The sequence below is a fragment of the Anser brachyrhynchus genome (assembly GCF_964034855.1).
Source record: "Anser brachyrhynchus genome assembly, chromosome: 5".
NCBI lineage: Eukaryota > Metazoa > Chordata > Aves > Anseriformes > Anatidae > Anser > Anser brachyrhynchus.
The window spans coordinates 9387999-9410693 of record NC_137699.1 but is presented as its reverse complement, the minus strand read 5'-3'; the positions used below and the strand labels follow the sequence as shown (position 1 = coordinate 9410693).

At 38.3% G+C, this 22695-nt stretch overlaps 1 protein-coding gene across 1 annotated transcript; it reads right to left on the bottom strand.

The window, feature by feature from the left end:
• Positions 1-508: 508 nt before the first annotated feature.
• Positions 509-22632, bottom strand: CCDC34 (coiled-coil domain containing 34). Its single transcript, XM_080593111.1, has 6 exons — positions 22448-22632; positions 19029-19164; positions 17644-17751; positions 3622-3780; positions 2622-2763; positions 509-963 (listed from the first exon to the last, which is right to left on the bottom strand). Exons 1-6 carry the CDS (start codon positions 22582-22584, stop codon positions 749-751), a joined length of 897 nt encoding a protein of 298 aa, XP_080449237.1. The 5' UTR covers positions 22585-22632; the 3' UTR covers positions 509-748.
• Positions 22633-22695: the final 63 nt, after the last annotated feature.

Here is a 22695-nt window from a genome sequence, read left to right as displayed (position 1 = left end):
GTTCAAGTCTCCCTGTAAGACAAGGGCCTGCAAGTATAAGGCTTCTTCCAGCTGTCTTGAGAAATGTCTTACATACCTTCTTCCTGATCAGGTGGTCTGCAGGAGATGCCCATCGCAGCATTGTTCACCTTGGTCACCCTTTAATGCAAACTCATAAGGTCTCATCTGGCTAATCATCAGTCCTCAGGTAAAACTTCATGCATTGCTGCTGTGCTCTCCTCCTTGTACTGTCCCAGACTTTCCTTCCTAAAGGGCCTGTATCCATCCACTGCAGTGTTCCGGCGATGTAAGCTATCCGACTACGTCTCTGTAATCCCAATGCCATCATAGCCCTGCAGCTGCAGACAGGCCTCGAGTTTCTCCCCCATTCAGCCAAGAATTGTTTTAAACTCTGTTATAACCACCATTTTTAAAATAATCCAATAATACTGGAAATGCATGGAAATATGGAAATGCATGGAATATGGAAATACCATATGCACAAAAGAACTCTTTCAACAACAAAAAATGAAGAAAGCAACCAACAATCCTTTATATTTTATTGGTATTGAGTTACAATCCCATTATAATTAGCTAAATATAACTTCTTAAAAAAAAATCAACATGTAAGAGCCACTGAATAATAAGTTAGGTCAGTTACCTATAAATACAAAACAGGTTCTCAAAAAAAACAAACACATTTGTACATGTAACTTGATATTTATGCCCCAGTTTACTCAAGCTCATAAGAATGATTTTGCTTTCCATACTATAACTGCTTTCTATGCAAGGAGCCAACACGAAGGTTGTTCTTGGGCTTATAAATTACTATAGATGAAGACTTATGTGATTGACAAGATACAGGTCTCTTACTATTCTTCATGGTAAGAACATTGTCTTCCTTTGGAGGAGGCACATGTACTGGTTTCCAAGGAATGGGGTTGCAATATGCTGGAGTTGGATATGAATTTCCATCAGGGCGCCCTAAAACATTTAGAAAATATACATAACTAAAAAGGAATATTTACACTACAAGCTTTATAATGCCAGCAGTTATAAAAATTATCTTGACTAACAAAGACACAACCGCATCTTAAAAGGTACATCAAGTAATTCAAATGATTTAAAGAGAGAAATCTTCCACCTTTCTTTTACTGGCATATTTCTCATCTGTGTTTGAAAAAAACAAACAAACAAACAACAACAAAAAAAAACAACAAACCCACAGGTCAAATTCTATGCAACATTCAGAATGCTCAGTCTTTTGTATACTTAAAAGATGCGAATGTAAAAAAATTGGCTACTTTGTATTATTTCAAAGCAGTTATAAATATTACTTCCTGTCACCAGGTATGTAAAATTCACATATTTTTCCATGTTTGCTGAACTACTACTTTTCATTTGACTGAGGAGAAAAATATGTTGGTTTTCCATAATTACATTAATTACCTGCAATTATTAACCTAGGGCCCGGTAAAGCAGTATCAGAAAGCCTAAAATGTAACAGACAGAACATATTGCTCTATCAGTCACGCTTGTCTGTAGTGAAATTCCAGTGCACTATTAGGTTGTTGGGTAAAACAAAGTCTATAATGTATTCTATTGTGTGAACACAACTGAGTATGGATTTTACTTTTTTTTTTTAAACCAGTTTAACAAACGATTGCAGCTGTCAGGATCTAATGAGGTTCCAAAACAAAACATGAAAGCAAAGCGTATCACCACCTATAAAAAGACGTAAGCACAAGAGCAACTGGTTGTTCATCTGCTACATACATTTCCTTAAGCATTCTAAGTCTGGGATTTAGGTCCTGGAATATTTTCTGTTATAAATTCAAATAACAATGATTTTAATTCTACGCAAAAAGAAAGATGAAAGCATAGATTTTTCTTGTGTTTGTTTGTTTTTAAAGGAAATTTAATTAAGCACTCAAATGTAATGTGCAATACTATTTCTTACTGCTCTTCAGCTTTTGTACCATGTGGGATTGCAAAGAAAAGACAAAAATCAAGTGAGGCTCTCAAAACTCCATACCAGCTATCAGCAGTATTCTCTTTAACACTTCCCTTTAAATGTAAAACAAGAATAGGACCACAGACCCAAGAAGGTGTGATACAATTGCAACACTAAATGGAAAGCAAACTGTAGCTAAGAACAGAGGATGATTCCGTGTCTTCTTTTTCAGACAGGACTTCTGCCAGGCTTCTGTTAATTTTTGCATCTCAAAAATCCCGTTTCAAACACAGATTGTGGTGCAATAAGAAGGCACACAGCTCCTCTAACACAAACATTGACTTTACAAGGATGCTAACATAGCTGATACGCTTCACAGGAACCAGTAATTGGCTTTGGTGATTCTTATGCCTGATAAGGAACACAATGAGGTCAAAATTGATTATAATTTGGTATACATTATTGTCTTCTCAAGTAACATTCTTCTCCTCCAATAAATGGCTATGAAAAATGTACTAATGTCTGACTGTAAAAGATTCTCGAACTTACACCATATGGAATATTCATTCCTATGTGTCAAAACTATGTATTAGATGAAATTCTTAAACAGGCTTAATTTTACATTGAAGGATTAGAGGGAAGGAACCACAAACCTAAGCCACTACATATGTGTAGCAGGAATACAAACCTGTAGATTTCCTGTGTGGTAAGCCATAACCATTTAAAACAGGGCGTGGTTTATTTCTAGCATTATGTAGCCATTCCTGAAAGATCTTCTCTGATCTCTCTCTCTTCTCCTGCAGCTCAGCTTCCCTTTCTTTTTCTTTTTCCTGAAAGTGAAATAAAAAAAAAAAAAAACTAAGATGCCTACTGACAAAGCCCTGTACAATATACAAAAAATGGCAAATAAAATCTTTGCAGATTCCCAGACTGCTGAATATATTTCAGTTATGTTTTCATATATGAACACATTTTCCTGAAAATAGAAAAGTCACAATTTTTTCATTTAAGTCTGAAAAAACACACAATCACATCCTCACCACCACCACCCTCTCTATATTAATTTGGGGGCAGGGGGAAGCTTGCAAAACTCTTTTGGAAGACCAATACATGACACAGAGGAATTTTGGATGATTTCTGAAAACGCAGCTTTCTTAAAATTTGGTCTAGGACTTCGAAGACGCTTACAACAAGTAAGAGGTCTTATGAAGCTCCTATAAAAATAAATAGCTGATTAATTATTAAATATGAAGGAACACTAAAATTAGGGCTCCTAGCATCAGATTGGTACAGACAGATAGAAGAGAACATTTTTTTAGTTTGAAATAGGTGCAAGTATAATGACCAAGATAATAGCGGTACTGGGATAAAAATGCCCAGAATGCCGCTTATTTTCTGCCTCGGCTGAGTAATGAAGATATACTCCGTGGTTTGTATTTCCATTTCCCATATCACACATCATGACTGCAGTGGATTTGCTTGGCTTTGCAACAGAGGCTATTAACAAATGTGTTTAATATGCATCATGTTTTGCTGGCCATACCTCAATGTCTTCACTGCACTAAAAATATAACTTTTGAAACTATTCTTAACATACAACACTCCATCTGATAAATTCCAATCAATTTAATCAACCAATATATTTAACGTGTTAGGTAAACCCACCCAAATAAATTAATAAATAATACCTTCTCTCTCTTCTTCTTTTCTGACTCTTCAGCTCTCTTCTTCTTTAACCATTCTTTATACTTTACTTCAGCCTTTTCTTGTAGCTGCATTTTTTCTAGTTCCCTTGTGGCTTTTTCTGCCATTTCCTTGCTCTGCTTTTGTTCCCTTTCCCTTCTTTCCTACATGAAACAGATAACAGAAACAGAATAAAAAATTTCAATGGGCAATTATTTTGATGAATAGTTTATTTTATTATAAAATTACAAATAAAATTATCATAAACCTTGAAAAAAATCTAATTGCAATCTCTGAAGACAGAACCTATTCATCACTAGCTGCAGATAAAATAGTTTTAAAGATATAAACTTGTCATAAAACATGATAAAAATTGACTTTCTGGAGTCCCTATGCTGTTATGTTTACTCTTCTGTTTTATTTCTTCGAACATTACTCTTCTGTTTTATTTCTTCGAACATCTTTTAAAAAATTTCAAACACTTCTCAGTATTTCTGGGAAAGAAATATATGTTGCAATTCTTGACAAACATGTTTTAGTTTTAGATGAAGAAATCCACTTTTCAGAGAACCTAGAGCAAACTCCAGTACCAAATGGAAGTCAAACTATCCCCTTCTAAGAATAACTGAGATACTCAGATTTTCAGCACACTTAAGCATAAATGGATACGGCAAATAAGAAGTCCAAATGAGAATCCAGTTCATGTATTATATTTTCTACATTTGTGATATTTTTTCATTTATTTGCATATGAAATTCTCCTGTTCGTCTACACGATCCTCTTTTTTAAATGCTGAAATGGAAAATGAGAAAACACGTTCTAGGGTTGGTGAAAAGTAACAGTGTGAAGTGAAATTGCTATCCTTATGATTTTTAAAATACAAAACACAGAAGTGTCATTACTTCTCCGTCTTTTTCAAGTGTGGCATGTGATGTTTTGGGAACCATTCTCTAAGCTAACAAGCACATACTTAAGGGCTCTTCTTGATCTGGAGAGAAAGGCATTTTCATCTGAAGACTAACCATACCTCTCACTTCCCTTTCCTGCAACCTTTTTGAAATGCCTGGGATTCTGCTGGTTCAGTACTACTACTGCTGCTTAGCTTACCTAGCTCCGAAGAACCTGTGATACACACGCAGGGGCAAAAATCTTTACTAGACAAGCTGTACACATGACTTGGAGGAGAGTCATATGCATTTTATAGAAAAGAACTGCCAAAAAAAGATATTTTTCTCAAGAAATCTTTTTCACGTAAGCCTTCCTTGCCAATAAGGAGGAGAATCTGAACTATTTTGACATACTACAACAAATTTTGACTATATAAAGGACATGCAGTATAGCTGGAAATTACACCTTCTCAGAATTACTACAGTTGGCAGTATGGATGTCTACTGCCTAGAAATACAACTGCAAAGTAAAACAAACTGGATGTCTTCTTCAGTGAAAAGAGGAAAAACATTTACCAAACAAAACAAAACAAAAAAGCAAAAAAACAAACAGGCATGTACACGTCCCTTCCTGTCTCACTTATAAACACAAAGATAGAAAGCTAGATCTCCCCTCTTCCCCTGCTTTTCTTCCAGAAAATTCTGTTTTCTTCTGGAAAATGCAGTTATGCATAAAGAAACAATAGGCATAAAACTGGAGCTGGGGACCAGCACAATTCTCTTGGTCTGGTCTAAAGCGGACATTTGCTGGGTCAGTCCTTGTCCTTAGCAACAAAACCTGTCAGTAATCCAATACAGCAGCATCATACAGAAGAAAAGTTAAGCTTATATTGCCCCGTAAAACACTAACTCATTTCTGCCACTTACTGGATGAGGTGCAAAAACAAGGCCAATAACATGAAAGCAATACATTTTCTCTCTAAAATGTTTGCTATTTTTATTGTAAGAATGTACTGGATAATAATATTTTCATATTTGAAGCTTTACCCACACTACATGAAATTGTCTTGATAAAGAAGTCATTTTAAGCATAACCTTAGCTTACTCTTGCCATTCATTTCCTTGTAAAGTGTCATAATGTTAAACTGCACTCTTCTTATCTAAAGGAGCCAGATTACTGAATTACTTGCATTAGTGTGTCCCTATCTGTGTTTGGCACTACTAGAAGCAATAGTACAATGTTCACATCAGCAGCTAAAGTATGCATCAAGTGATTGTTTTGTTGTTTTGTTTTGTTTTTTACTTTTACAAGATATGCCTTACTGACTGTACTTGCCGTAACCTCTGGGGTACATTTCTTCATTACGATGGTACATACGGGAGCCCTGTATGGTATACTCTTGTCGTGTGTTCTTATATGACAAGAAACAGTTACTTGTGCACACACTGCACTCAATTTCAAAAAACACCTGGCTACATAACTACATTTTCTCCTTGTATTTTTTTTTTCCATTTCACTTCTAATAAATTCTGGTGAACATCATCTGAATCTGTTCTGCAGCACAGGGAAAACAGTCAGATATGAATACATGACAATTTCAATGCATACTCTGAAACACAAAACTCCACAGAACTACAAAATAATCAGTCTTAATAACATGACTGCACAACGGGGTTTATAGAAAAGGCCTGTACCTGTGATAAAATTACTGATTACAACTAAGACCATTAAAAGAAGAACTTCATTTTGGGAAAAAAAAAAATGGAGATTCTGAAACACTTCTGTACTAGTAAAGAATGGAAATGATTTTTCCTAATACGAAGAAAACTCTTTTTTGTTTAAATATGTAAAAAAGAGAAAAATCACCTGGTTTTGGCAAGTTATGTAGATCCTAAGTAACATCTGCATGAAAAAACAAATAACCAAGCTTTTCCCCCTTCTTCTATAATGCATCTTATTCTCTTTTATTGAGAGCTGTTCCTCTGTCCCTTCATTTCTAAATATTCCTCACATGCATCTCTCAACAACTCCTATTTTGAGACAATGACAGTCTGACACACAGCAAGCATTATGTAGATAAGAGATACATGCTAAAACAGTGAGTTAAAATCATTTGAGAAAAAAAGGTTTACAAGGATTTCAAGTCTTTTGTTGTTTGCTAGCTTTTGCTTATCAGCACTCTACACAAAATTTGAGGACTTAACATACCGTAACATTAAATTACAAAAGTAAGGATCTTTCAAAGCAACAGCTTTTAGCTAAGGCTCTTATATAACAAGCAACAAAAATAAATATAGGAGAAACTAAAAAAATGGGGCCCTTCCATACATAAGGGATTTATACACTATCGACAATATTTAAGCAGAAAATAGGCTAAAAATCTTTCCAAAGGTTGTAATTAAAAGGGCAGGGCGGGGGAAGGGGAGCTTCTTAGATAACAAATCTTTAATCACAATACTTCAAATGAGTTCAGCAGGTTAGCAACAATCTAGGCTGTCCCAAAGTTAAATAAAGCCCTATGTAAACAATGATATGCCATGCATACTTGCATACTACCATGAAAGCCACAGCTATTGCTAAGTTTTCCTTCCAATGAGACACCCTGAAGACTGGGAGACTCCCTGTAGAATTGCAGATGTTGCAGCTGCCTAGAAATTACTCTGCAGACAAACCAGAAACGCTTCCTTTTTCTCTCCAGCACAGAACAGCTTCTCCTTCATACAGTTAGCGTACACCACATTCTCAGCTGCTTTAATAACCTGCTTCATGTCAAACTCCTGTCACCCCAGCCCTGCCAGCTTCCCTCCAGCCTCATTACTTTCCCTTACACAAGTCTATCAAAAATGCTAGGAATGTGCATATTAATGTATATGTTCTTCAATCCTCCCTTCACTCCCCTTCCACAACTGGGGGGGTGGGAGATGGATTTCATTTGTTTATGCTTGGTATCGTCAGATCGGATTTTAAAAATTCTCTTTGATCCTTTGTTCCAAACAGACATGATCTGTTCACTAAACCACTAGGAAATCTACATGCACTTTAAAATATGGTTACACATATTACATAAATTAAGGTATTGATTGTAAAACATCCAATTACTCATTGCAAGAAAGGCGTGTTCTCCCACCACCCCACCCAGGCACATTATTAAGGAGAAAGGATACAAATCTGGCCTGCAGGTTCACTGCTCTGGGCTGTGATCCTATCGAGCCTATGAACGTAATAAAGGCTGGGCTAGGTCAGTACCTGGAAATCCGCCACCCAAAACAAATCCAGCCATCACACAAAGCAGGATGGGTGACTCAGTGGGCAGCACGTGTCTCACCAAGTCAGTACCAAACCCATGTCTCATCGAAAGAACTATCAACCTCCTAAGAAAAATCACATCTACATATATGCTGAGAACTGTCAAAGGAATTTAAAATTTGAAGAAGCATCACACTTTATTTACTATATCTGCCTTCTGTCAGGAAGAATTTCCCAGGCAGAAAATACCCCAATTAGCACTGCAACAGAGACAACATATCCAACTGGAAGACAATCAGTAAAACATACATTCCTGTACTTTTGTATTAACAATTAAATGAGAGGCTGAAGAGAGGGACAAGCGCAGAGCTGCTATGTGTTCTGCATTTTCTATGCAGAGTGTCATGACAGGAGAGTTGGAACTAGATGATCTTTCAAGGTCCCTTCCAACCCAAACTATTCTGTGATTCTGCAAACAGAAATATTTCCAGAAATCAGTGTTTTGTTTTGTACGTCTAAGATACTTCTCACAGCAATCGTTTCCACTCTGCAGAATGTAACAACGTTTTTCTTTTTGGACATTTTTCTTTTCTATTTCACAGCTGTTTGCTCTGACATCTTAGCTTCCATATTCTACCATAATTTTATGCTGACAGTGAAATATAGGAACCAACAACAGAACATACATCCAAATTTCCTCATTTATACTCACAGCAATCCAGAACGTCAGGCACATTTAACAATCTCGGAAACATGGGTCATTCAGCCAACTGTTGTTATCTTTTTAATTTAGCACAGCTAAATTTTCCACAGCTCAATCACCAACCCTGGCTCATAAAAATGCCTCTGTAACCTCTCTATAATCTCTGGTGCCCTTCTGTGATGGGGTTACAGCATTGTGGTGATAGGGAAGAACAACTGATGTAATCTACCTGGACATGTGCAAAGCATTTGACACTGTCCCAAATGATATCCTTGTCTCTAAATTGGAGAGGCATGGATTTGATGGACGGACCACTCCGTGGGTAAGGGATTGCCTGGATGGTTGCACTCAAAGAGTTCCACGAGTCCTACGGCTCTATGTCCAGGTGGAGACCAGTGATGAGTGGTGTTCCACAGGGGTCGGTATTGGGAACAACACTTGTTTAACAACTTTGTTGGCGACATGGACAGCAGGACCGAGCGCACCCTCAGCAAGGCTGCCGATGACACCATGCTGTGTGCCGCAGTCAGCACGCTGAAGGGAAGGGCTGCCATTCAGAGGGACAGGCCTGAGAGGTGGGCCTGTGCGAACCTCGTGAAGTTCAACAAGATCAAGTGTAAGGCCCTGCACCTGGACTGGGGCAATCCCAAGCACAAATACAGGCTGAGCAGACAACGGACTGAGAGCAGCTCTGACGAAAAGGACTTGGGGGTGTTGGTTGATGAGAAGCTCACCATGACTCGGCAATGTGCACCTGCACCCCAGAAAGCCAACCGTATCCTGGGCTCCATCAAAAGCAGCATGACGAGCAGGTTGAGGGAGGTCGTTCTCCTCCAGGAGTACTGCATTCAGCTCTGGAGACCCCAGTACAAGGACACGGACCTATTACAGCAAGTCCAGAGGAAGGCCACGAGGATGATCAAAGGGATGGAGCACATCTCCTATGAAGACAGGCAGAGGGAGTTGGGCTTTTTCAGCCTGGAGAAGAAATGGCACTGGGGAGACCAAACAGAAATCTTCCAGTACCAAAATGGGGGGGAGGGAGGGGTGGGGGACAGCTACAAGAAAGCTGGAGAAGGACTCTTTATTAAGGAATGTATCAAACAGACAAGGACTCATGGTTTTCAACTGAAAGAGGGAAAATTTAGATTAGATAATAAGGAGGAAATTCTTCACTCAGAGGGTGATGAGGCACTGGAAGAGGCTGCCCAGAGGAGCTGTGGATGTCCCATCACTGGAGGTGTTCAAGGCCAGGTTGGATGGGGCTTTGAGCAACCTGGTCTGGCGGGAATTGTCCCTGTCCATGGCAGAGGATTGGAATTAGATGGGCTTTAAGGTCCCTTCTAACACAAAATGTTCTATGATTCTTTTTGTATTTGGTCCATGAACACTCAAAGGGTCTTCGGAATAATGCAGACTCCGTAAAAACTGCTGCAAAACATGAGCACTCTTACTTTAATCATCTGCCACCCTCAATTTATTCTCCACAAGTCTACCCCAAACTCATTTTAACACTAAACACGAGAAATTAGTTCATTCTACTACAGAAATCTAAAAGTAAGTCTGACACAAATAAGATCTAGGCACAACCTAAAATTATATCAATGGCATTGGCCTGGCACAGGCTCACAGAAAAGATCTGTGTAAAGAGACACGGACTTGATGCTTTAAAAAAAAATGAAAAAATTACATATTCATTGAATGGAAGCAAGAGAGGAGGAGTGAGAATTACTTTTCAGTTCTAAACTAATACTCAAGCTGCTGAACAACCTGTATTCTATATTAGCAATAGTGAGATAAAGTATGCATTAAACAAGAAGTCTTTGGAGTAAGAGTCGGAATCTAAGTCTCTCTTCCGGGAGAAATCATGCAGTACCCCAAGAAAGGGAATTCTGCTCTAAGAACATTGTCATTCATTATTTCATAGCATGACGGTTCTAGCTTTCATATTTCTTATTGCTTCGTCCTTCTTATAAAGACTGTCAGCCAATAGAAAAGTAAGTTATAAAAACATATATTTTTCATTGAAAAAGCAACAGCAGAGAGTTTTCCCACCCTGTACCTTTTTTTCCTTTAAAATGCTGTTTCTCAGCAAGCAATGGGGGATTACTGAAAGAAATGAAAAAGGAACAAAAAAATTGAGCAGCAGAATTCTAAGGGTAACATCTGCTTTGCTCATATTTAGTTTTAAGAAAAAAATAAAAAACAATGCCTTATTCTCTATTCAGTGACACAAAGCATTTGAGATGCTACAGTCAAATTAATGTTGGTATTAGTATATATATACTTTTTTTCCAATGCGAAGTGTGCAGTTTTCCTCCTTGTGCTCTCACAACTTTTCCGGATATCACATTAGTATAGCATAATGTATTATACGTAAGTTAAAGAATGAAGACAAAAATGCTAACAATACGAGTTTCAGAACTACATCTGTTTTGGGATGCAAGCATTCTGCTTTTTAGATTTCTGTTATTGTTACAAATGTGTATTAGATAAACGCACTGGTTTTGTCTGGGACAGAGTAAATTTTCTTCATAGTAGGTTATAACGGCCCTACATTTTAGATTTGTGACCAAAACAGTGTTGATAATACACCAACGTTTTAGCTATTGCTGAGCAATGTTAAGGCCTTCTTGTTTCTCATGCAGCAAGTAGGCTGGTGATGCACAGGAAGCTGGGAGCAGACAAAGCCAGGACAGCTCACCCAAGCTGACCAAAGGGATATCCCATACCATATGATGTTATACTCAGCAACAAACGCTGAGGGAAAGAAAGAGGAGGGGGAGAACATTTGGAGTTAGAGCATTTGTCTTCTGAAGTACCTATTAGGCATGATGAAGCCCTCCTTTCTGATACATGGCTAAATGTCTGCCTGACAATGGGAAGTAGTGAATCAACTCCTTATTTTGTTTTGCTTGCATATGCGTCTTTTGCTGTACCTGTTAAATTGTCTTTACCTCAGTTCACAAGTTTTCTCAGTTTTACCCTCTCGGCACGATGGGGACTCTTCCACATCCTGCCATTAGGAGGGTGGGTGAGTGGGTGGAAGGAAGAAGAATTACGTGAGAGAACAGCTGCATGGTGCTTAGCCACTTACCAGAGCTAAACAACAACAACATATAATGTGAGTATTTATACGTACACTATGTATATACATTAATCAAATTCCCTAGATATTTCTAGGTTTATTTTCTATTGGTATTCTAAGAGTGAAGTCACGTTGCAGTTAATAAAGGTGGATTTAACAGGACATGAAAATATTAAATAGAATGTAGAGGGTGAAGTGCACTGCATCAATGTTAATTTTTTAAATGTTTAATCAAAAAACTGTTGTCATCATCCCTTACTTTTAATCCTGATATTTTAATCAGCATTAATTCATTAGAGGTTCTTTTATGAAAATGTTCTAGAGAATTAAATGGTTATATCATTTCATAAACGTTTCACAGTTCAAGCATCCATAATGCATTTCTCAAAGTCTCTGGTACTTTGAGTTGATGGCAATTAATCAGTAAATGAGCAATTAAATGTAGCTAATTATGTACCTAATTTAAGCGTTCAATCCCACAGTTGTTGAGAGGAACCAAAGAAGCACATCTGTGGATCAACAGTTATGTAAAACAGAAAAAAGAAATAATAAAAAAACCTTCCTACTGTCAACAACGAGCTTTCTATTCTATAGCAAAACAATAGAGAGTAGCTCATGGATAAAACCGGGGTTCTTCTGACATAGTCTTGTAAACACAGCAGTCTTGACAAGCAGACAAGTCTTAAACCCAGATTATCAAAAACCAAAGAGGCAGGGGCTGTGTCACTGTTTACATGAAGATAACTTAATAACACATCGTGTGAGACATCTATAATTAAAACCATCCTCAGGTCTTTCCAGAAATACCAGGAAGAGGACACGGAGTAAGGAAGAAAGGGAGTCTGGAAGACAAAGTTTTTTTTAACTCAAGAGTTCTGTGTACTGCTCCTCGTTCATGCAAGATGAGGTTGTGGGAAAAAAGGCTACATATGTTTTGAATTCAGAAACTCCAGGGCAGATAAGGGAAAAGAGGAAACAAATCAAAACAAACAAACAAACAAACACCACTAAACTGGCTTCAGACAGCAGCTTACGTATTTTCCAAAAGAGAAGAGAAGCTTTTCACTAGCATCTCCAAATTTCCACTGAGTAGAACATAGGGAGTAATGAGGCAGTAGAACCAGTGTCTGGTCACACTGTGAAGGAACTTGGAATTGAACCATTTTGGACAAATTCTGAATAGTGGTGATCTTCAAAGGAAACACTACAAAAGAAAGCATGAATGAGTGATCAGCTCTGAACACCTATGACCTCACTCATGACATTTTTGTTGCTCATTTTATACTCAGTTTTGTAATTACATGTTCATCCATCAAAATTCAGATAAGAAAGAAAAACCCTTGTAAGGAGTCACAGATGGAAATCCCAAATATTTTGAAGACATTAAAGCAGTACTTTTTATCTTCCTCCTTAAACTGTTATTTACCCAATTCTGCAAATCATTTAAGCATCACCTACAGTCACAAAACTATAGCTCTTATTTGTCAAGCAAGAACGCATTTGACAAGATACAAGTTACAAAGATGCTGTTATGGAGAGGAGATTTTCAAAATGTATCACATGTGTAGGTCTCCCAGTCCCAATGATTCAACGATACAGGCTTGCTTTTTTAACCTTACTCAGTGGTGGTAAACAACGATTGAAGTTAACTGATCTGTTCATCGTCTACAGGGAGTCAGTCAGCATATAAACATGAACTGACAGACTTCAAGGGTCTCAATTTTTATTTTTTTAATTATAAGTTCTAGCAATTCTTTACCTCTTTAAAAAAAAAAAAAAAGCCTTTAGCTTCATTCCACTAGGAAAAGGCCCTTTCTTGGCCCTCTGAGAACTTTTATCTTTCTGTTTGTCACTAGTACAGGAAACAGAGTGCTGAGTATTAGTTCAGAATGCTTCCACAAGCTGCTTGGATTTAGTGCTTACACATCATATCAGCACGTTAAATGACATAGTAACAAGAAATACACCCAGCTTTTGCAAAAACATTTAGCCACAAAAAGCAACGTAGACAACACAGACAAGAAAGAGTGACATATAAATGGATCTTCAAAATCAGTCCATATCGAGACTGCTGTTGTAGAGATTTTCAAAGGTTTACTTTTATATATTTTAAAAGTACAACTTCAGTCCTGATTACTTCCACTTTTAAATTTCTTGAATTTAAACAGAAGAATCGCATATTTTCAAAGAATTTGGAAGAATGTGATCAATCAGTGAAATCAGGTAATTTCCCTCAAGGACTGTGAGATAATAAAGAACGATGAGAAGGACATTTACAGGCTTGCAAGATTGTACTGATAAAATTGAAAATGACAGAGGAAAAACAGCTTTCCTATTATTGTAAAAAGTGGGTGAGTGAGTTCTCTACAGTTCTAGACTTATACACATCTAGGGAGTATATAACAACAAAAGCAGTGACTGACTTTAAAATAGGACCATAAGTAAGTTGTTGGTACAATCATCACAGATTTGAACTGCTTTAGGAGCTAATACAATTACATAAATATATACCTACCACATCACAGCTTAAAATGAGCTGAAGTTTTAAATTACTTCACAAAAATACATCTTTGTACTCAAAACCTAATAAAATTTATGTATGGCACAAGGAATTACAAGCTCTGTAAGCATGGCTGCACTGTTTCAATCCAAAATAAACTATGCATATATAGGTCAATTTTACCTCTTAACAACTTTATTCCACATAATGTTAACAGATTTACCCATGTGTGGTTACTGAAACGTAGAACAAAAATAGCAATAAAAAACACAACAACAAAAAGCGCCAGAATGAACAGACATGGAGAAAATAAGCTTTCACAAGCACTAACTCTAACCCGAAGAAATGAGACAGTAGGCAGCTTTCAATACCTATTCAAGATTTAGATCAGTGATGAGATGGGGGAATCAAGGATGTCAATTTCTTTCTTTTTAAGCTTCACAGTTCAACGATGAGTTGCCTACACAGAGCTCCTTACAAACTGGAGCCTAAATACAGCAATTAACAATCAAGCAATCATTTTAACATGTCAGAAACATTAAGACGGACTCTAACGGCTTTGCTGATCTAAGTTTAGTTCTGAATACCACTCAAATCCCTGTCAAAATAAGGCTTCTTTAATAATGAAAAAATGACATTGAACAACTTCACTTGCCCTGCATTTATAATCATGCACACCTCATTTTTATCCATAAATCTAACAGTAACAGAGAAAGAAGTTTTAGTAATACGTACAAAATCCTGTTGGTTTCATTCAAATTTTCTTCTGGATTCAAAACTATGTCTGGAGATACTTTTAGAGTTAAAATATTTTGACCAGTATTCCTCTGACTTGTTACAAGATAGAGCTCTATTACAGCTAAAACAGAACAAGTCAGACAGACAATTTACTGTCTGCCCACAAATGACTCAACCTTAGGAGACAGTGAATTTAAGACTATTTTTGTCCACCAGAGATCTAGTATCTTAATGAAAATTGGAAAGGCATTAGTAGAACCAGGATAGCACCTGACAGCTTATTTTATTAAGCTTTTACTTCCTGGTAAACTGCAAAATTTTGTTTTATTTGCATACATATTTCACGGCTTAAGATGTTCTTTGATAGTTCATATTTCAAAATATCAGTTCTAGTTCACTTTCATCCTTTAAAATCACAAAAGCTATTTACATAGAAGTTTATTAAGTGCTGATGACACTTTATTTTCAAAAATAATTTATGCAAAATGACTGGAAGTGTATGAAAACTTCACATCACATGTTTTTAAATAGATATTAAACAAACAAAAAAAAACCAGCAACTACCAGTAGATGAAATTGATCCTCAAGTGTTGCTTCCTAACCTGACATGACCTGAAAAGTCTGTCAGATCACAACTTACTTCGCCACATAACAAAATGCAAGAAATCTGACTTGATAGACAGAAAAAGAGCAGAATGCTTCTATGCAAATACAGTTATTCTAATTCTGGCATAAACATCCCTCACATTCACAGTACAAAGACTTTTCCAGCAGTATCCTGCAGCTGCCCAAAGATTTTGTGCTCAACATGAAGGAAAAAGTTTCATGTATGCTCAACCATCCTGTACTTTCTTCCTCTGTATAGTATTCAGCAATGGGGAAGGATTATAGGTCTGCAGAGATCATAAAGGTAACATCCCTGAAAGGACTGCCTCCTGTAGAATAACGCGTTTTCTGCAATTTACACACAAGGGTGAGAATCAGGAAGATATGAAAAGGATGAGTGCTTAATGCTTAACTCAGTGAAGAATACTGTGAATTTTGCCCTCAAGAAGGAGCACTTTTTCATGACTGTAGAAGGAAATAAAGAGAGCTTTCCCAAATACAATACACACACGCATTCCTCAAGGAAATCATAGCAAGTATTCATGAATCCAACCTTAAACTTCACATGAAATCTTCATGCAATTTTAAACGCATTCTTAGCCACTGAATTGACATGCTTATCCTTCAGTCTGTGTTCAGATCCACAGGTAATCTTGCGGAAACCTGAAGTGGTGAGGACTATCTAACACACGTTAATATTCTCAAGACAGCTAAGCCTTTAAGTTCAGTTTGTTCTTGATTTGTGTGCAGTTTACAGAAAAGACTAGCCAATGAATCATCTGATTTAAATGAAAATCAGATTACTTTTGGTAAGTGCTTGGGACATGGCCTAAGGATGACCTTATTCTTCCAAAACATAACATGTACAAGTCCAGACACAAATATGTTTGTTTTTTTTTTTTCCCCCCACTGTCCCCTGGGCTGATGTGCCATCAAAAAGATCTCCTACTCCCATGGACAACAGAAAGGAAGAAGTTCATCAGTAAACCCACAAAGTTTCAAGGAGGACCCAAATAGCTAGAGATTTACAGAAGTTGACTAAGATAGATAGACTGAGAGAGAATTTTGACTGTTTTGAACTCTGAAGTGAAAAATTTTAACAGGCAACCCAAACTTGTTCAAGCCAATGAATAGTTACAGACAGCTGTAATTTGTGTTTTAGAAGAGGAAAATTGCATTGTTCTTGCTGAATAATACATCCTTTACTTTTTGCTGTGTACTTCAATAAGGACGGATCGTTTCTACATCATATTAAACATCTGAAGCAGGATTGTTCTGGTGCAGATTTATGCTAGTCAGCCAGTCAGCAATGAGGCTACGAGAAAACAGGTTAGATCCGAACACAGGTTATTTTAGTGGTTCTAGACTGAACCTGAAGGTGGAGACACAAATGTATTAGGCCTGGATATCTAGCCCACGTAGTGCTATTGTGTTATTTTTAATCAATTTTCATCTGATTTTATTGAGAAACAGAAGTATGAAACAGTAAGTAACTGGTACTGCTACAGACCACAAGACAGTGAACAAATATGTCCATGAATTACCAGGGGCTGAACAAGACCAAATCTCTCAAGCTTTTCCATTGTTGCCACTCAGTGCACACACTGTTTGTGGCGCACAGAGCTGCATATTGCCCTGTAGAGATCGGGATTCTGTCTGCTTCTGACACTGGACGTGGGCATCCTCTCTAGAGAACTGAAAAAGATTTCTTGATCCCACTCAGAAATGACTTTTTGCATGAAGGAACTCCCAATTGCTAGCTGTGGTCTACTGAGAATTTCCTGAATCTGGCCTCACACCTCAATTATCCCTCTAAACTCTACTGTACTATTTGCCTTTCCACAATGGTACTTAACTAAACCCCTTTTCTGGCTCTACTTGGTGTACAAAACATTGCAGTTAAGTTGTATGCTTCACCCAATATGCTTGGACATTGAACCTAGGAAGTCAGAAAGACTAGGGTATACCCTAGACCAGAATCCCAGCTATCATTAGCAGAAGTCTACTGCAAGATGCAAGCCAATTGTCAGTTATCTGACTACTCAGAAAACAAATCTCTTTATACCTCATGGGAAAAAAAAGAAATCAGTCTTGGGAGAACGTTTAACTGTGTTGGTGTGGTTTTGTAATTTTCAATTAAAACAGTCATTCTTTCAGCAAACTAAAAACATGGCTGTCCAAACAGTATAAGTAAATTTTACATAGGTTTACTTAAGCATGGCATATGCTGGAACTCTTGCAGGCAAAGAGTATTTTACCTCTTCTCTTTTTTTTTGCATCCATTCCTTGTGCTTCTCTTCAGCTAGCCTTTTCCTTCTTTCACATTCTTGTTTTTGCTTCATCTTCTCAAGCTGTATATTCATTTGCTAATTAAAGAAAAAGTAGACAACTTTAATATGTCACGGCTGCCTACACAAACGCGCTCAGTACCATCAATAGTGCTGCGGTTAAAACAATGTAAGTATTAGATTTAGAAAATTTTCCTTCACTAAGATTTTGTAAAAGATGGATGACAGCCAACACCGAAACATTATGAAATACAACCAATGGAAATATATATTTTAGAAGATGAACTGGAAATATGTATTTTTAGCTGGGCTTTGGAAACAATTCAACATAGTAAATCACCCCTTCTTTTAAATGTCCTTTCAGTTAATGGGATCTCAATATGCAGTACTACAAAGAGAGACAACTACCGAACTGGAATCTAAACAGGAAAGCATGAAATGTGTGGTGAACACTAACAGATAAGAAAATATTCCTCAAGATTAACAAATTATTTTGGTGTTATGCTGACCTCTAAAACACTGTTCTATAACCTTCCAGCGGTAGGTGTTAAATAACAGCACAAGGTAACCCACATAAAAATATATTTATGTTACTTTCACTTTACAGATAAAGGAAATCATAGAAAGGTTAGGACATTGCTCAAGGTCAAATGGCAAATCAGTAACTAAAGTGAGAAATGATCGAACTTTGATGTAATTATTCTAACCACTACCCGATATTTCCAACTTGATTGTAAACAATAGTATCATTTAATCAACTGCAACTACCCATACATTAATCAAGAAAAGATATAGTGCGCTCACTTAGTTCTGCCCTATCCCCAGTATTCAGGAACTGTTTGTTTGCAAGGGGGCAAAAAATGGAAGGCAGGAAGGCAGGAAGGAAGGCAGGAAGGAAGGCAGGAAAAACAGAGAAGCACAGCCTGGAAAATGACGTGTGTAATTACACACTAAGCAGGTAATAACACTGTGCCTCATATCTAACCAAGCAGTTTGGCATGCTTACGCCCAGCACACACCCTGTCGCGTTTTACTACCTACATGCATGCGTATGTACCCATGATGAAAATGAAGGTACCAATTACAGAAATGTTTCAGTCTTTTAAACTTGAACCATTACCTGACAGTAGAATAAGAAAAACATTATAGAGCACCACCAATGATGTGCAATGTTTAGCAAAAGAGAATATGCAGAGCATGAATCACGTAAGCATTACCAAACATGGAGAGATAACAACCCTAAAATAATGGACAAAATTGACTTGTATTTCCACAACCAAAAGTAAAAGAATTCCTGTATTTGGTGCTTGCTGTTTTCTATTAGACTTGATGTCAAGCTAATCAGATGTATTCACCTCTGCAGCTCTCGCCTGTAAGCGGGCACGCAGTTCCTTCTCTTTCCCAACGAACCATTCTTCCCATGGTGAAAGACTGTCTTTCAAAGGAGACTGGTTTTTTCCTTCTGTTATTTCTGAGTCTTCAGCAGCCTTCCTGAGTTAAAAATGAGAAATGTAAAAGAATATTATCTGTAATGTTTCATTGAAAAGTTAACTTGTGCTGCTGCCCCCCAAAATGACATTTCTTTGTATTGTGACAACAAAATCATTTTTTCTACTTGTCTAGTAATCTCCAGAATGGATAAACATCATTTATTTTGTATTTCTGACCATCCCACTTACATTCTACTTACTAAATTATAGCTTGCTAGTGATTTTTTTAGTTCCTGTTCCAAACTGTGAAACAGATTCAAGCATTACCTTTTATAAGCTAAAGAAAAACTAACACCAGAAACATCAAAGTGTCACCTTCCTTCTCACATACGGAGACCAAAGGAAATCAGAGATTTTACATTAACATCCAATCTTTGGTCACTGAGAGGCTCAAAGTATCAAGGGGCCTTTAGCACAAGGAAAAGATAACCAAGATTATTTTTTCTTCTTTCAAGTCCTATGGAATTGGATTAATGATATCAAGCAACCTCAGCATTGAGAATCCATTCATTCTAACGGTTACGATTTTCTTCTTAAAACACATTCATAGGAAAAATACACAAGAACTATGGCTAGCACACAATACTTGATGACATTATACAAGGTTAGACTTTTAGTAGGACACCTTGCATAACTCACTCGTAACTTCTTTACTCATGAATAATGCAGCCATCCTAGCCTTGGGCCAGAAATATCTTTTATAATATTCTGTACGTGTACACCCTCCTAAGAAAGAAAATATATTGGGCTCTAAGTCAACAAAAACTGATAACATGCCAGTAGATTTCTTTATAAGCTTTCCTCTATCCTATAGAATTTTTTTTTCATAACAACAAAACAATGAAATTAGACTTCACATTAGTATTTTATAGGAACGCATGTACTCTGAAAACACCTTCCTACACACTTTACTACAGTGAGTAATTCTGCTTGCTTAATTCGAGCTATGAAAGAGCCATCCAAATAAGCATATTATGTTAATGCTTCTGAAATGGATCTTTTAAGCATAACATATTTTTATAAACATGGAAGTAATGCATATTCACAAGAAGCAGCAATAATATATTGCAAAATATTTTGTCCCAGTAATCTTTAGAATATATTTCCGTGATAGCAAGCACTTGGGGGCAATGTGAAGGAGTTTTATCCTACTGTTCTCCGTTGCTGTTATCCACATGCATGTGCCTACATGACCGCTCACTGGTCACGTTGTGGAATTCCAGGGAAACTGCTTCTTGTTGAAACTAACCCTTAAAGAGGGTCATGTTCCCTGCACAGAATCAGCCTGCAACCCTCTTTATACTGTGTTGCCACAGAGGCGTGGTAGCGCGATGGAAATGACAGGCCACACGCAGACACCAAGCGGAGAAAAGCAGCACAGGCCAAGCACCCCCAAGCATGGCGTTGTCCAACACCTGCTGCACCCTAGGTCTTGGATGCGAAAGCAGGAAGACCAAAAATTTAACAGAGGCAGTTTTTAAACAGGCAGATATAAGGGATACAACTTAAGAATGCATAATAATGCATTTTGTTAGAAAATAACTCTCTGAGAGTTTATTAAAGATAAGGATAAAGGTATTATGCATTCAAATTCAGCAAACCGATGCAACTCTGTCCAGACTTGATGTTTTGGGCAGGGATACTTCCTGAACACATTCCTTTGCTCAGCACAATTTGCATTATGGTACTTTGTACCAAAACAACGCTGACATACTAGGCTAACCTGGGAAAAAGCACTGACGGAAGGAATCAATTCAGAAAAACATTATTCGCTATGTGTTTTCTTAGATCAATAAAGTCCAGATTGTTAACTTTTCAAAAAAAAAATATTCAGAGTAATGAACAAGACCCTTGTTAAGTGCAAGTCAGAAATAACAGAAAATGGAGTTTAAACAGAGGAAAACACATGCCGAAGATGCAGAATTGGTAGGAGAAGTGTGTTCCCTCTCCTGCAGTTCTCTGCCCAAAGCTCTCAGGTTGCACCAGAGCAAGGACTGGAACCCCATCCTTCCCAATGCACACCCTGGCCACCAGTCCCACTCCCTGTGGCACACTGGTTGTGTTTTGAGCCACACAAAACTTAAATTTCACGGGACTCCTTTCTGAAATGCTAGCATATTCACAGCTATGACCTTCATCAGAGTAATTAAAACGAGACTTCTTGAAGTACCACATTCTTAAGTGTGCGTATGTATTTAAATAAGTATCCTAAACCAAATCAAATGTGTTTGGTGTTAAAACGGAAGCCTGATTAACAAAACACTGTGATTATTATTTACCATACATTCACTGAAGTCCCACCATCAGACGCAATATTGATCTATACTGAAAGCACAAAAATGCCTAACATCCTTTCACAAGGCCTTGTTTTCAGCTTCTACAAATATTAAAATTTCCCACGTTAAACCTCTGCCTCTGGCAAATTAAGAAGACAACAACAGCAAGAAGACTCTGAGAAAGTGTGTTGGGGGGGGGGGGGGCGGGTAGAGTCTGTGTAAGAAATGTTTTTTATTATTATACCTTTGAGATCTTGGCAGTTACACACGGAAGCTACTATATGAACGTTTGGTAGACACTTATTACAATACAGCAGCATTATTCAGATGCGGGGTATGTATGAGTGAAATTTATATTGTGCCCACAGAATTTAATGAGGCTGTTCCAACTCAAGCCCTAACAGAGGTCTTCCTCAGTTGCATTCTACAGCTGCCAGTGAATACTGTAGCAACAGGCCCCAAAACCGAGAGCTGTTTCAACTAGCATCTCAAGCTGCAAAGACCTCAAAGATCTCAAGCAGTTTGACCCGAGTGCTACAGAGCTTCGAGGGACGTGAACATTAGTGACTGGGAAGGGGCCGAAAGACAGGAGGGACCACGACCAGGCTCACAGCCTTTCTACCCTGAGACTTCTGAGGACGTTTGAACATTTTTCTTGGACTTTGAGCACTTCTTTCGGGAAATGCTTGCCAGAAAGGTTCAGCGTGGTCCTTCCGTTGCCCCAGCGGCACTTTTAGCTCAGTTGCCCCGAGAGGCGCAGGCAGAGCTACCCGTTTCCCACCGGGAAGGTCACATCCCAGAACGACCCGGGCACTGCCAGCTCCTCACGCTCCTTTTAAAGCCAGCACGCGCCTTTGCGCCTGTTTATCCCCCTGCGGAGCACAGGAGGTCCCGAGGCCAAGCAGACACGTGAGGTCTGCAGAAGGGGGCGAAATAAAGCCACGGGAAAATAAAGCCCGCACCCCGCAGCCTCCTCCCCGCCGGGCCGGGGCCCAGACGCGCGGTTACCTATGGCCCGCCCGGCCGCAGGGGGACGGGGACGGGGCCCTCGCTGCCGCCCCTGCCCCTTCCTCCTCCTCCTCCTCGCCGCCGCTGCTCATGCCGCCGGCAAGCACCTGAGGGAGGCGGCAGCGCTTAACGGCCATTAACGGCCATTAACGGCCCCCAACTTCCCCCCGCCCAGCTCCCGGCGGCCCCCGCGGCGCCGCCATGGCGACCGCGACGCGGCGCGGCGGGCCCGGCCCCGAGCCGCCTCC

What these genes read in the sequence shown, in the direction of transcription:
- CCDC34 (XM_080593111.1), bottom strand. Translation starts at nt 22,584, where the DNA reads ATGGCCGTTAAGCGCTGCCGCCTCCCTCAGGTGCTTGCCGGCGGCATG. An exon ending in TGCAAAAAAAAAGAGAAGAG is followed by an intron (nt 3,781 to 17,643) that starts GTAAAATACTCT and finishes TGTTTCATGTAG; the next exon opens with GAAAGAAGGGAAAGGGAACA. An exon ending in ACCACACAGGAAATCTACAG is followed by an intron (nt 964 to 2,621) that starts GTTTGTATTCCT and finishes TAAATGTTTTAG; the next exon opens with GGCGCCCTGATGGAAATTCA.